The 16,751-nt window shown below is 36.3% G+C and overlaps 1 protein-coding gene across 1 annotated transcript in view; it reads right to left on the bottom strand.

Annotated features, from left to right (window-relative positions):
• LOC132136871 (NACHT, LRR and PYD domains-containing protein 12-like) overlaps window positions 1–16,751 on the bottom strand; it is a 62,324-nt gene that overhangs the window by 14,462 nt on the left and 31,111 nt on the right. The window contains exons 6-7 of the mRNA XM_059547412.1: window positions 12,809–12,982; window positions 12,521–12,694 (exon numbers count right to left, since the gene is read on the bottom strand). Coding sequence (XP_059403395.1) covers window positions 12,521–12,694; window positions 12,809–12,982 — 348 coding nt within the window. The remainder of the gene's footprint in view (window positions 1–12,520; window positions 12,695–12,808; window positions 12,983–16,751) is intronic.

Genomic DNA, 16,751 nt, shown 5'->3' with positions numbered 1-16,751 from the left:
TCCACATCACATTAGTTTGGCAGTCATTTACACATGCTGTTATTTTATGCAGTTTCACCAATAAAAATATAATAATCAGAAACAGTTGTCAATGTTTACAAATACATTAAATGAAACGGGACAATTTTAATCTTGACGGTTACAATTTTAAGTTAGGTAGGGCACTTTCAGCTGTGAGTCCCATAATGGGGGGTGCTGGCTAACCCCCATTATAGGGACTGACAGCTGACTTAAAACTGTAACAGTTCCTTACTTCAGAGTGTTACACACATAATTTTGGTATTTTTGGAAAGAAGATCCTTTGGGCTGTACCTTTTATCAACCTGAGTTGACAATGTTCAAAAATATTAAAAGTTATAGACACTAAAGTGCCTTTGTTTATTTCACCACACTGAATTTTTTTATATATAAAAAGAAAAAAAAAATGATATCAGTCCTGGAGCAATCTAGAAAAGTAATGGGTTGAAAGTCACATGTCTAATGAGTTTCTATTACAAATCTGAAGACGACGCCAAAAGAAATTAGATTCCTGCAACCATTTCTCTGAGACTATGTCTAGCCCCCCCCCACGAATATAAAAATTTACCAAGTGTACACACACACACATATACATATATATATATATATATATACAGGTGCATCTCAAATTAGAATGTTGTGGAAAAGTTCAATTATTTCAGTATTTCAACACAAATTGTGAAACGTGTATTAAATAAATTCAATGCACACAGGCTGAAGTAGTCCAAGTCTTTGGTTATTTTAATTGTGATGATTAAAAATTGTCTCTCGGTTTGGTACACTAGGCTACACATTCATGGGGAAGACTGCTGATCTGACAGTTGTCCAGAAGACAACCATTGACACCCTTCACAAGGAGGGTGAGCCACAAACATTCATTGCCAAAGAAGCTGGCTGTTCACAGAGTGCTGTATCCAAGCTTGTCAACAGAAAGTTGAGTGGAAGGAAAAAGTGTAGAAGAAAAAGATGCACAACCAACCGAGAGAACCACAGCCTTATGAGGATTGTCAAGCAAAATTAATTCAAGAATGAGTGAACTTCACAAGGAATGCACTGAGGCTGGGTTCAAGGCATCAAGAGCCACCATACACAGATGTGTCAAGGAATTTGGCTACAGCTGTCGTTTTCCTGTTGTTAAGCCACTCCTGAGGCGTCTTACCTGGGCTAAGGATAAGAAGAACTGGACTGTTGCTCAGTGGTCCAAAGTCTTCTTTTCAGATGAGAGCAAGTTTTGTATTTTATCCTTGTAAACCAAGGTCCTAGAGTCTGGAGGAAGGCTGGAGAAGCTCATAGCTCAAGTTGCTTGAACTCCAGTGTTAAGTTTCCACAGTCTGTGATGATGTGGGGTGCAATGTCATCTGCTGGTGTTGGTCCAATGTGTTTTTTGAAAACCAAAGTCACTGCACCCATTTACCAATAAATTTTGGAGCACTTCATGCTTCCTTCTGCTGACCAGCTTTTTGAATATGCTAATTTAATTTTCCAACAGGATTTGGCACCTGCCCACACTGCAAAAAGCACCAAAAGTTGGTTAAATGACCATGGTGCCTGTGTGCTTGACTGGCCAGCAAACTCACCAGAACTGAACCCCCAGAGAAAAACTATGACGTATTGTCAAGAGGCAAATGTGAAACAAGACACCAAAAAATGCAGATGAGCTGAAGGTCACCATCAAAGAAACCTGGGCTTCCATACCACCTCAGCAGTGCCACAAACTCATCACCTCCATGCCACGCTGAACTGAGGCAGTAATTAAAGCAAAAGGAGCCCCTACCAAGTATTGAGTACATGTACAGTAAATTAACATACTTTCCAGAAGGCCAACAATTCACTTTTTTTTTTTATTAACTGATTTTTTTTATTGGTCTTATGAATTATTCTAATTTGTTGAGATAGTGAATTGGTGGGTTTTTGTTAAATGTGAGCCAAAATCATCACAATTAATATAACCAAATTCTTAAATTACCTCAGTCTGTGAGCTGAATTTATTTAATACACAAGTTTCACAGTTTGAGTTGAATTACTGAAATAAATTAACTTTTCCATGACATTATAATTTATTGAGATGCACTAGTATGTATATATATATATATATATATATATATATATATATATATATATATATATATATATATAGTACAGACCAAAAGTTTGGACACACCTTTCATTCAAAGAGTTTTCTTTATTTTCATGACTATGAAAATTGTAGATTCACACTGAAGGCATCAAAACTATGAATTAACACACGTGGAATTATATACATAAAAAAAAAGTATGAAACAACTGAAAATATGTCATATTCTAGGTTCTTAAAAATAGCCACCTTTTGCTTTGATTACTGCTTTGCACACTCTTGGCATTCTCTTGATGAGCTTCAAGAGGTAGACACCTGAAATGGTCTTCCAACAGTCTTGAAGGAGTTCCCAGAGATGCTTAGCACTTGTTGGCCCTTTTGCCTTTACTCTGCGGTCCAGCTCACCCCAAACCATCTCGATTGGGTTCAGGTCCGGTGACTGTGGAGGCCAGGTCATCTGGCGCAGCACCCCATCACTCTCCTTCTTGGTCAAATAGCCCTTACACAGCCTGGAGGTGTGTTTGGGGTCATTGTCCTGTTGAAAAATAAATGATGGTCCAACTAAACGCAAACCGGATGGAATAGCATGCCGCTGCAAGATGCTTTGGTAGCCATGCTGGTTCAGTATGCCTTCAATTTTGAATAAATCCCCAACAGTGTCAACAGCAAAGCACCCCCACACCATCACACCTCCTCCATGCTTCACGGTGGGAACCAGGCATGTAGAGTCCATCCATTCACCTTCTCTGCATCGCACAAAAACACAGTGGTTGGAACCAAAGATCTCAAATTTGGACTAATGTCCATTCCTTGTGTTCTTTAGCCCAAACAAGTCTCTTCTGCTTGTTGCCTTTCTTTAGCAGTGGTTTCCTAGCAGATATTCTACCATGAAGGCCTGATTCACACAGTCTCCTCTTAACAGTTGTTCTAGAGATGTGTCTGCTGCTAGAACTCCGTGTGCCATTGACCTGGTCTCTAATCTGAGTTGCTGTTAACCTGCGGTTTCTGAGGCTGGTGACTCAGATGAACTTTTCCTCCGCAGCAGAGGTGACTCTTGGTCTTCCTTTCCTGGGGCGGTCCGCATGTGAGCCAGGTTCTTTGTAGCGCTAGATGGTTTTTGTGACTGGACTTTGGGACACTTTCAAAGGTTTCCAAATTTTTCAGACTGACTGACCTTAATTTCTTAAAGTAATGATGGCCACTCGTTTTCCTGTACTTAGCTGATAGTCCTACTGAATAGACTGTTAGAATTTGTATTATGGCAATAAAAAAGCAGCTGTGTATCCAGGTGGCTATTTGAAGAACCTACAATATGACATTTTCAGTTGTTTCACACTTTTTTGTTATGTATATAATTCCACATGTGTTAATTCATAGTTTTAATGCCTTTAGTGTGACTCTACAATTTTCATAGTCATGAAAAAAAAGAAAACTCTTTGAATGAGAAGGTGTCCAAACTTTTGGTCTGTACTGTATATATATTGAAGGGATCTACAAACTATTTTAGTCATTAAACATACCACTGCATGTTTTTCAGTTATAAAACACTAGACAGAAACGTACACATCATATAAGTGATTTATTTGAGCACTAGAAAAATACAATAAAAATAATTTGAGTAAGAAAAATAATAAAAATAAAAAAAGATTTATCTTTGTATGCCAATTACAGAACACCCGGAGATTGTTAGAAATGCAGAATTTACAATGAATTACAATAAAAATACGTGCTTGTGTTGATAGCCAGTTATAGAGATGGTAATCATATAAATACACCATAAAGTAAATAAATCACACTCCATTCATATATATGGCGTTCACATTGATAGCCATGATTACACAGTAAAAGCGAGCTGATTTGCCCTCAAACAGATGGTAATCATGCAGATACAGACACATTCAACAAAACACACCCACACATACATGAAAACTGTTGAAAAATAAAACAAATGAAGAAAAAGGCGATCGCTAAGTTTCAGATGACAGGTGTGTAGGAGTGTGCGTCACGAGAGGGCGCCATAATTCAAATAATAATTCGAATATTTTTAAATTTTTTATTCATTGATCATCTCATTCGGTTTGTGACACTGTACTCTACAAAACCATGAATTTTTTTTACTACCAAGATGCAGTTTCTGTGCGCGAGTTATTCCATAACTGACACAAACAATTATGTCCCTGAAGAACTGAAATGTAAGCAATGGAATTATCCATATTACAATGTTATTGCTTCGTTGGACTAAACTTGCTCCATGAGATGTCGTTCAGTGGACCCTTACCTTCCTAACTAATATGGGATTTACACCTATGGATGTGTTTATGACTCGTTATTACGACAAATCTGGTTTGTACTGCATTTTCATTATTCATGTTTTGATGTGTACTGCTTACACAAATTTTGCAAATACATTCTTTATAAGCTTTCCTTTGAAAAACAGTGATCTGTTGTCGATGCTCGTGGCTTGGATCTTTTTAATGATACATAGTATGTCAAGATTAAATTTGGCCCGTCTAATTTACTCTATTTGTAAACATTGACACATGTGGGTTGAGGGGAGTTGAGGACGCTGGCGTCAGGGTGCAGGCTAAGAGGTTAAAGTACAAATGTATTTAAGAATAGGCACAAGTTATTTCTACATTATCAATAGACACCCAGGGTTAAAACTTGAAGTGCCATGTTTTATTTATCTTGCCGTGTCATTGCATAAAAGATAATGTGTTCATTCAGCATTATCATGAAAAAACAAAATTTCTCTAAATCATTGGACATTAAACATCTTGGCCTACGTTCATCAATCATACATAAAAATGAGTCCTGATTCAAGTGCATAAATCAACAGCATTCATGTGTGATTCATAAAATATTCATATGCCGTCAATCCCAACGTACAAATAATCGGAACTTGATATTAAAGTGACAATTGTTTTCAGCCACCACATATATCATGGTCCTAGAAACACCCCGGCTTAGAAGCCTTGCCCCTAGAATTTACATTATCGTCAAGAACAGAAAGTATGCTACTCTCATGGAAGAGAAATTGATCCGAAATTATTTATTTTTTAGTGAGCTAATGTTTAAAAATGCTTACTCAATTGGATTTTTGTCTATACAGCAATCTTAGTGTGATGCATTATAGGCAGCAGATTATATGGGTCAGCTGTACGCCTTAAGGAGGTCTCAGACATTCTATCACGTGATAAAACTGAAATAGTCTCGGTTACATATGTAACCCTCATTCTCTGAAGGACGGGAACGGACACATTAGAAAGAGACTGATGAATGGGATTTCGCTTGAGAGCCCAATCACCTTCGAGTGGTTACAAAACGAGCCAATGGTACACAGAGTACCTTAGTCTGCGGAATTTACACCGCAAGGTATATAAAGGAGCAGCACGAGCAACTTGGACTCAAGTCTTCGCTGAAGAGCCAAGCCCAGAGACCCGGCCGTTCAGCGGAACAGCGATGTGGCAAGGGGACGTTACATACGAGGGTTACATATGTAACCGAGACGGTCCCTTTCAGTCGGTCATGTTCTACATTACATCAGAAAGAGACTGACGAATGGGGTCCCTTACAAAACGCCACATGGCTGTCTTCCAGTGACCCGTGTGAGTGACGGCACCCTGTTGTGAGGCCAGCACAAGTGAGGGCCTATAGCTGTCACAGAATACACTGGGTAAGACAAGGCAAGTTTATTTACACAGCACATTTCGTACACAATGGTAATTCAAAGTGCTTTACATAATAGAAAGTAAAATAATAATGAAGAAAAATACCAAGAATAAAACAACCAGTTTTAAAACTTTTAAAATTTAAAAATGTACTTATTTAAAATGAATTTAAAACCGTTAGAAAATGATTTTACATAAAATAAATAAAAAAAGTGAAAATATAGTGCAATAAGTTCGGACATTTCACAGTGCTCATTCAATAAACGCCCAGATAAACAGATGAGTTTTAAGTCTAGATTTAAATGTGACTAGTGTTTTAGCACATCTGATCTCTTCTGGAAGCTGATTCCAACTGCAGGCGGCATAGTAACTAAAGGCGGACTCCCCTTTTTTGTGTCAACCCTTGGTATTTCTAACTGACTCGATCCTAATGATCTGAGTGGTCTGTTTATATTCAGTTAACACATCTGCAATATATTTCGGTCCTAGGTCATTCAGTGATTATATACACGAGTAAAAGTACTTTAAAATCAATCCTAAATGTAAATGGAAGCCAGTGTAAGGACCTGAGGACTGGTGTGATATGTCAGAATCCTGGCAGCAGCGTTCTGGATGAGCTGCAGCTGTCTAATGGTCTTTTTGGGAAGGCCGGTGAGGAACCCATTACAATAGTCTACCCTGCTGGTGATGAAGGCATGAACAAGTTTCTCCAAGTCTTGGCTGGAAACAAAACATCTAATTCTTGCAATGTTTTTTAAATGATAGATTCCTGACTTGATTTTTAGTTGTTTGACCCCTAGAGTCAAGGTATGCATTCACCTTGAACAGTTCATCTTTGTTTCCAAATGCAATGACTTCAGTTTTTTCCTTGTTTAACTGAAGGAATTTCTGGAACATATAACTATTAATTTCATCAATGCATTGGCAGAGGGAGTCAATGGGGCTGTAGTCATTTGGAGATAAGGCTAGGTAAATCTGGGTATCATCAGCATAGCTGTGATAGGCAATTTGGTTCTCTCTCATTATTTGACTTATTGGGAGCATATACAGGCTAAACAAGAGCAGTGCAAGAATTGACCCTTGTGGGACTCCGCATGTCATGGACGTCCACTTAGACTTATGCTCTCCTAGACTCGCATAATAGTCTCTCCCTTCTAAGTATGACCTGAACCATTTGAGTACCATCCCAGAAAGCCTGACCCAGCTTTCCAGTCTCTCTAGTAGTATGTTATGATCGATAGTGTCAAACGCATCACTGGCAAAATATCGGTGCTGGTATTGCTAGATCTCAGTCACAATTTAAGTGAATATCATCTATTATCTTATTGAGTGCGGTCTCTGTGCTGCAGTCGAAAACCCGATTGAAAATTGTCCAGGTATCCATTTGAGTTTAAGTATTTGTTCAGCTGATTAAAAACTACCTTTCCTATAATTTTGCCTATAAAAGGAAGATTAGATATTGGTCTAAAATTGCTCAAAATGGTGTTATCAAGATTGCTCTTTTTCTGGAGGGGCTTAACAACTGCAGTTTTTAAAGGAGTTTGGAAATGTCCCAGAAAGAAGTGAGGCGTTCACCACTTCTAAAAGATCTGCTTCTAAGCAGTTAAGCACACTTTTGAAAAAAGATGTAGGAAGTGTGTCAAGATAGCAGGTTGACGATTTTAGGTGCTGCACTATGTCTTCCAGAATTTTGCTATCAATTGCTTCAAAAATAGACATAGTATGATCTTCTTAAAGGACAATTAATGATTCCCTTTATACTGTCATTTCAAAAAAATCACCACGGCTAAACTATCCAAAATCCATTCGCAATTTAAGTTCCTCAATGTTTTGGCATCATGCAGACAAAGTTTGGTGCGTACAGTGTACTTCTCCACTGAGCAGTATGCATTAATTCACAGCTATATATTTCCAAAAATCCATATTCAAATCAAAATAGCCGACTTCCTGTTGGTCGTAGCTGATGACTGAATTAGAAAGTTGTCTGTCTTGATAAGAACAATATATGTACCAAATTTGGTGTGTGCAGTTAAAACTAACTCCCCTACAAAAGGTGGCGCTGTAGAGTGCCTCCTCCACGCCCTTTTATGAGCTTTTGCCAGTGTCTAGATGTCATAAATACTGATGCGTGTTGGAGTATCAGGAAATTCTAAGCATGTTATCCATCTCAAAATATTCCAGTTTGACATGTTGCCACAGCAACAATATTTTAGATATCAATATACCCTCAACAGTTTTACATCGGCTGTGTTTTGTCATTATTCTGATGAAGTTGGAAGCAAATCGAGTACAAATAATATGCTGAATTCAAAGCATTTTGAAAATGACACTTCCTGCTGCCAGTTGGTGGCGCTATAAGTTTGACTCCTAATATTCACAACTATGCGACTGACATTATAAAACGAACAAATTGATGAAGTTTAATTAAAATAAAGGTAATGTATGTGGATGTATTAGACACTTCCTGTTTCTCATTTCTCGCCATAAATTCAACGCCTCGCACCACGAGCAAAGCGTTCGAGATATCAAAAATCCCCTGCCAATTTTTCATTCCCAATGTCTTGAGATCATATTGACCGAGTTAGGTGGCAATCGGGTAAAAAACCTATGACAAGTATATCAAATTCCAAAGCATGCACTTTTTACATAGCTCTAAATAGATGACTTCCTGCTGGGTGGAGCCTATGACATGCAATCCAAAATTTGTTCGGCACAATGAGATCTATAAGGGTACGAAGTTATATATGAAATGCGTGCAAGTATGTGTGTGCTATACATTTCTGACTGTGTTCCAGGGGGCGCCTTTACTTTACTGCCACTGAATCTCAAATCCACCATTCCTTTCGAACATCTGGAAGTGAATGAACATTACTGCGCATTAGGGCTGTAACGATATGAAATCGAAATCGCGATACGCAGGTCCACGAACCTGTATCGCGATGTGAGAAGGCAGAATCGCGACACACCCCTCCGAGAGTTATCCTTCCTGTCCAGATCCAATGCTACCACATTTAATTACTATAAGTATTATTTGAAGTTAACATTATAAAATACGTTTGAAGGAGTCGATTAACGCAGATACGCATTATGAGTCATTTTCTCCTGATAACCCCGAAAATAACTTAAATTACACTTTCAGTTTTAATCGTACAGATAAGAGCAATACATCAATCAAATCTGTAAAGGACGTACTTTTTTTTTTGGATACAGACATAACAAAACTTTGTGCACTTATAAAATAAAGATAACAAACAAGGTGTGCTGTCTGCAGCCTTTGTCTGCGCTGATCGTCATGTACAAACACGTCATTAAAATTAACTGTAGCTCAGTGAATACTCAACGAAGAGACATGAGAGAGATATCTATAGAAAGGTTGACATGTCTACTTTTAAACTAAACAAGTGCTGTGATAAAGTAATCCATATGAAACACTGAAACGCTGAACACTCTATACAGATTCAAACTGAAACGCGTGGCTTGAATACGCCCATAACAGAAGAAAAAGCAGCGAGACGGTTCTTCAAGTTCTTTTTATTTTACCGTTTGCTTTGCGATGAGAGGAAGACATAATATACCCCAAAAAGAGGATTTGAGAAATGGATTTCCTCAGAAAAAAAAAAGAATGAAGTACTTAATTCAGCAGAGATCATAAACATGAGTAAGTCTCTTTTTATTTATTTATATACTTGTACTAGTTTTCACATAACGGGTTAACATTTTACTAGTTAGACTTTCCAAAGTATAATTCCTGACTAAATGTATAATTAAGTGAAATATTATGAAGTTTCAATAACAATATGCAATACTATATCATTCAAATGCTTGATGTAAAAAATATAAAATGTAACAAATAAATGTAACTGTAACAAATGTAACAAAAAATGGTGCTCTTTTAATTGATCCCCCCCTAAAAAACAAACAAAAAAAAAATTCTCAGCTCTTTTCAACATTAATAATAATAATTATGATAATAAGAATGTAAGGGTTACATTCTTTCTTGTAACCCTTCCCTCTCAGGGACACACCTGACTGAAAGGCTCATTATGCAGCTCATTATGCAGGCCTTTGTCTTCTCAGGTGTAAATCACAATGATATTCATGATAGTTGACACCTACTCGCATATGACTTTAATCCAACAAAAAGTGTCTTAGAAAATTTAAATCAATATATTGTTTTCTGCGAGTGAGTAAACAAGATGATTTTCACATAATTTAGAAAGTAAAATTCTAGGCTACAAGCTCCAGTTATCAAAAATCCCGGGAACCAAATGTTCTTTATGCGTTTTTTTTTTTCGTTTTAACATTTTTAGTTTTTCCACTAACCACACATAACATTTTTTTTTCTCAAAAATACAATGTACATACATGCATTTCACATTATTATAGCCCAGTTTGTGCTGATTACAGTAAGATTATACTTTACCCATTTAGATATTTATAAGAAACTGAAAAAAGCACAAGTGTCAGGGCATGACAAAACTTCTCCAGGCCCCAAAAATACCCTTAGACTCCAGAGGGTTAATACAAATATATTTTCTTTCCTCAAAATATCTTTTGAACTGTTTTGTCAAAGCCCCCCCCCCATATCGAGGTTTGTATTGTGGGTCAAAAATCGTGATACGAACCGAATCGTGGGTTTGGTGTATCGTTACAGCTCTACTGCGCATGCGTTTTATAAACATACCTTTTGTCACTTTGCACATGCGTGGTAACACATACATAAGTGACGTCACCGCGCTACAGTCTGTAGCGAGAAGTACTTGGAAAATTTCACCAGATCAAACACAGAGTGCTCACCACAAGCTTCAAACAAGGCCAGATTAGACTTTGCCCTGAAACATCAGCATGGTTTCCAGTGGCAGTAGAAGCAGTCGGATGATTTCTGAAGTGTACAGAGATATACTCTCTGCCCAGATTCAGTCAAATGCAGCACAGTTGATTGGGCGGCACTTTATAGCAGAAATGGACAATGACCCAAAACATACAGCAAAAGCAACCCAGGAGTTTTTGAAGGAAAAAAGTGGATTATTCCACAATGGCCGAGTCAATCTCCTGATCTCAACCCGATTGAGCATAATTTAACTTGCTGAAGACAAAAATAAAGTCAGAAAGAGCCACAAACAAACAAAAACTGAAGACAGCTGCAGCCTGAAAATGCATCACAAAAGGAGAAACCAACACCGTAAAACCCCCAGTATTAAATTAACACTCCCAGAATGTTAACACTGAAGCAGTGTTAAAGTTAATAAGATAATTAGTTTAGTAATTGATGATTGAGCATTATTGAAGAACACCTGCTGTTAACAAACTGAATCACTGAGAAAAAAAAAGAGAACAAGAACAGAAAAATATATATTTTTAAAAGCAGAAATACAAGACCTACAGCTGACTTCAGCCACAGCTGAAATCAACACAAGATAGAAGACATTAAATCTCTAATTTAAAATCTCCACAAACAGCATCACGCATTACTAACAAGATTGACTTTAGATGTTGATGTTTTAGTTTTGTTATCAATTAAGTTACAAATATTGAGGTCAGTGTTCGCCTAAATTGGGATCTTGGCACTGGATTTTACTGTACAGTCTCTGCTGATGTCCAGACTAAATGCAGTCATTGCCTGCATAAGATTTTTAACAAAATATTATTTTATTTATGATTACATTTATTTTTCCAATTACATTTGAGCCCCTGAAAATGGCTGTGTGTAAAAATGGTTGTAATTAAGCAAGCTATGTTGTTTTTGTTCAACCCCTTGAATTAAAGCTTATAGTCTGCACTTCAATTCCATCTTAATTGTTTTATTTGTAATTCTTTTCTGGTGGCATAAAGAATCACAATTATGAAAATATTAAATGTCAAAAAATGTCAAAATACATGGACCTGACTGTATATACATTCACAGTAAAATTACAATACTATTTATATCTTTGTTTTCAATTACTAAACCATAGATTTGTTAAAAAAAAAAAAAAAAAATTATAGATTCATGATTTTCTTGTGTGGTAACGAATACAGTGTCATGCTATTCTCTCAAACAAAATGTGGTAGCATGTTGTTAATTATTTTATGGAAAACGGTTTACCTCAGTATTTCGAGGTTACAGTTTATCTTCAGTTCATCAGAAAGCAGCTTCACACCTAATGCCACATTTACACATAGCCGGGTATTTAGAGAAACGAATATTTCCCCCCCTCCGTTTTCAAAAATAACTTCGTGCACACAACATCGTTTTCAAAAAAGTTGTCGTTTACATCAACCCGCATAAACACGCTGTCGAGCGCCATCATAACTATGCCAAACCTATGGGCGGCAGTGTAGGGAGAAGGATAAAGCCATGCAAGCCAATCAGAATCCTCAAAATCGAGCAACTTCCTGTTCCTTTCAAAACAACTGCTCCTCGATATAATACAGCAGTTGTGTTTGCAAATGCAAACAGACCAAAAGCGTTTGCACAAACGTAAAAATGAGTACCACCTTAACAGCATCCATAATCAAACAGTAACGTTACCCAAACAAACTCTAAACATAGGGCGCTGACATGACGTTAAGCATTTTCTGGCACATAATGTGACGTTTGAGAACCTAAAACCCCATTTCTCCCAGTTGACACAAGAATGAGTAGTGAGATTACATATGGAAAATCTGAACAAGAAAAACATCATTTGCACACACAGAATCTTAGCAATATCATTTTCAATTATTAATTAAATAGGGGGGGGGGGGGGGGGGTCAATGAAAGTGTTTGAAACCAAACCTCAGTATCTCCAGCTGACAGTGTGAACTCTTCAGTCCATCAGAAATAAGCTTCACTCCAGAATCCATCAGGTCATTGTTGCTCAGGTCCAGCTCTTTCAGAAAGGAGTTTGAGGATTGTAAAACTGATGACAAACTCTCACAAGAATGAGTAGTGAGATTACAGATGGAAAATCTGAACAAGAAAAACACAGCATTTGCACACACAGAATCAATCTTAGCAATATTATTTTCAATTATTAATTAAATGGGGGGGGGGGGGGGTCAATGAAAGTGTTTGAAACCAAACCTCAGTATCTCTAGCTGGCAGTGTGAACTCTTCAGTCCATCAGAAATAAGTTTAACTCCAGAATCGTACAGGTCATTGTTGCTCAGGTCCAGCTCTTTCAGACAGGAGGTTGAGGATTGTAGAGCTAATGATAAACTTTCACAGGACTGAACAGTGAGATTACAGCCACATAGCCTGTGAAGAAAACAAAACAAGCAGTCATATTAATGTTAGTGTCGCTCCGATCACGATCGGCGATCGTTATGCGCATCTCATCAGTAAAGCCGGTTCTCTAATCAGCGGTAAATTCCATCAGGTGCATGATTTCACATAGAGCAGCTGTTACTACACAGAGCCATTGTTAACCCTAAAAGGGTCCTCATTTTCCTCATAATTGTAGGAAAAATATACATTTTCAATAATACAAATAATATATAATTTTTTTTGTTTACTCCTCAACTATGCATTTATGCTGTGTTTTGGGAGATTTGAAGTACTTTTGTACCCATTTAACACACAAATCTGCAACTACACCATTAGCTTGCATGTGAAATATCATTTTTTTATTAAAAAATCACTTAAATTATTATCTAAATTTATTTTAAACTGTTTCTGGATATAGATCTAGGTGCTATGTGTAGAATGCTGCCATCTGGAGGTTAGTGAAAAAACTAAGGAGATTAGTATTTAAGCAATAACTTGTTTTGACCACCAGAGGGCCATTGAAAGCCATTCATTTTACTGGATGTGGCCAACTGCTCATAAATGCCACCTATACGGTGTACATTTTAGGACATCCTCAGACCTCAGTCATCAAATGAAAAGGCGTCATGCCTCAGACTAAAAGGCTTCAGTCATCGGACAAAACGGCATCGCGCCTCAGACTGAAAAGCTTCAGGTCTCAGGAAAAACGACGTCAGGTGTCAGGTCTCATACAATAAACATTAGGTATCAGACGAAACGGACTCAGAAAAAAAGTCATCAGAAAAAACGGACTCAGACAAAAAGTCATCAGACGAAACGGACTCAGGCAAAAAGTCATCAGACAAAATGTACTCAGACAAAAAGTCATCAGACGAAACGGACTCAGGTGGAATATAGCGTTGCCCCGCCCCATGTGACGTCACACGCACGCCGTTCACAGGAAGTGGTATATCATGGTTGATAGATGGCAAAAGGAGGTAAGCAGCGTTTGATATTTCATATTTTAACAGTTTTATTCAAATGTTACACTAATTAAGTTATATAGGGAAGATAACATGCTTTTCGAGAGTCTTGTGTGCACGTTTAGAAAGTTAGTTAGCCATATTGCAACTAGCGAGCTTTATTTTGGCCAAGTAGTAAAGTTACCCTTACGAAAAATAACCATGGTTTTACTATCAAAAAACAAAAAGCAAATGGTCGATATAGTTAAATCATGGTATCCACAGATTAACATGATTTTGCTACTAACCATAGTTTAACCATGGTGTTTGATGTAAAACTGTGGTTATACAAATGGTACGTTAATCATTACACTAAAAAAAGTTACTACACATTTATTATAATAAAACCACAATGCATTATATATAGAAAAACTTTGTTGTTTCATCTCATAAATAATCATAACAATTGTACGTATAAAACTAACTTATTTGTGGATGTAACTTTTATGAGTATGATTATGTATAACACGCAATATACACCATGCTAAATCCACATGATTTATAATGGTTTATAAGTCTTATATCTTGACATTATTTATTTAAAATATATACAGTATCTTACTATCTTATTGATATTACAATAAATATAGTTAAAATCAAAAGTATTACATATTACACATTCATCTGCTCAGATTTTTGATATGATGGCTGTTTAATGAAAAATAATATTTTTATTTTCATTATTATTGTTGTAGTTATTTATAATGGAATTTGTCTGCTTTGAGTAAAGTAACAAAACAACAATGCCAAGATATGAGACTTGTATTATATATAAGGGAAACATTCTGTTGTAAGTTAAGTGGATGCATTATATTCATTGCGTATTATAAATCATAATCTTAAATGCTATAACCACAAATAAGTAAATTATACTTACATTATAACACATTAAAACTGTTATGATTACTCATGAGATGATATGACATATTACAAAGTTTTTTTTCTAATACATTATTCATAAATTATAAGAGTATTCTTATGGCATTATAATGAGTTTTAAATACGGGCTTCATAGGAAGTGTTACCGTTAAGTTTAATCGATAATGTACTTCTTCACTGATGTTATACAATATCCTTGTACAAATGAAAAAAAAAAAAAATGTTAACAGCATCTAATGCTTTTATCTTGCAGTGAAACGCATCTAAGAAGATGAATCAAATCAAGTTAGCCACAGAGATGGCATCGTCCAAGAGCACAGGCATGTATTTTTCCTTTCTGCATTGGTAAGAACACTATTAACTCAAAGAAAGTATATGTAAACATTTAAACATCATAGACTAATAATGAACAAGAGTGCAGATTAAGTAACAAATATATAAATGAAAACCACCCAAGATCAGTAAACGATCTTTAACTATTACTTTGTCGTTTTATATTAAGGGAGTTCATCCAGAGGCAGTGAGTGAACTGTGTGTCCTGAAACCAGAATCAGTTGGGAAGAATGGAATCAATTCTACCCCATAAAAGGCTTACACGGGTAATTCACAACTCTGTTTGTTTGTCTGTGTGCGCACAGCTATATCTTAATGTCTTCACGACTCATCATTTGTGTTCATTTCTTTAGGTCCCCTTCCAGATGCTGATGTCTTGGCTTCTGGTGCAAAACTAATTCAGATTAATCCCAAGCCTTTGCTGCCACACATACTTGAGGGCATGTCAAAAGTAGAGTTGTACCTCTTGGCAGTCCACTTTCATACCAATGTCCCCCTATAGCTGCAGGTGTTCCTGATGTTAATTTTCCCCCACTACCTGTGCTTGGTTTTCAGTTTGGCTGTCATTTTAAAATAGTCCAGACCGACAAGTGCATGATCCATCTGAAACATTCCAGTTTGGACTAGTGGAGGTAAAAAGCACCTCTGCTGAAAACATTGCTCAGGCTCCATTTATGAAAATTCAAAGAGGACTAGCCAAACTTAAAGTGACCCATAAGTAGCACTGGCAGGTACAAGGTCAGACTGCAGACACTGGTCTACTCTGGTGTGACTTTGTGACTTAGACAAAATCAGATTTCATAATACAGATGATCTGGAGAGATGATGCCTTCATAGCATCAATGAAAGTACTATTATAACGTTTACCTGGATGTGTATCAGTGGTATGAATGGACAGATTCTGTTCATATTATAGTATGAACCTAAGATTTATTTTTACATTCATAGTAAATATATACTTTATGTAGTTGAGTAGTATGTAGCATATTTTGTAGTAGATCTTTTGTAACATATTAGATACATAACAAATTATAACAATAAATATATATTGTACTTGCTATTAATCAGAAATATGTACATACCGAGGTGAATACTTTGTTTTGTATTAAATCTTCTGTAATGTATATGATATGCATATTCTTTTACTAGTTGTGTATATTAACATTTGATACATTGTATGATATAACAAATAAGATTTTTTCATGAGTTAATATAAAAATACTTTTAATTTCATTGTCTGTCAAATTATTTTCAGGGACATTTTATTTAAATAATTTAATTATACAATAAAAAAAAGTAAAAACATTTAATGATGGTAGGTATTAAAGGTATGCACTGCAACTAACTGAAAAGGTAAAAAAAAAAATTTAAATAAAAAACTACTATCAAATGTTAACACTGTAACACTACTATTGTAATAATCACAGTCATTCTTAAAAATCTAATATACTAATATACATTCACTGCTCAAGAAACATTGGTCCCTCCCTGATAATAAACCATAAAACAGCAATTATGCCAGATCTGATTAATAGTTCCTGACAAGG

Source organism: Carassius carassius, unplaced genomic scaffold, assembly GCF_963082965.1.
Source record: "Carassius carassius unplaced genomic scaffold, fCarCar2.1 SCAFFOLD_56, whole genome shotgun sequence".
NCBI lineage: Eukaryota > Metazoa > Chordata > Actinopteri > Cypriniformes > Cyprinidae > Carassius > Carassius carassius.
This window is presented reverse-complemented; position numbering and strand designations above follow the sequence as displayed.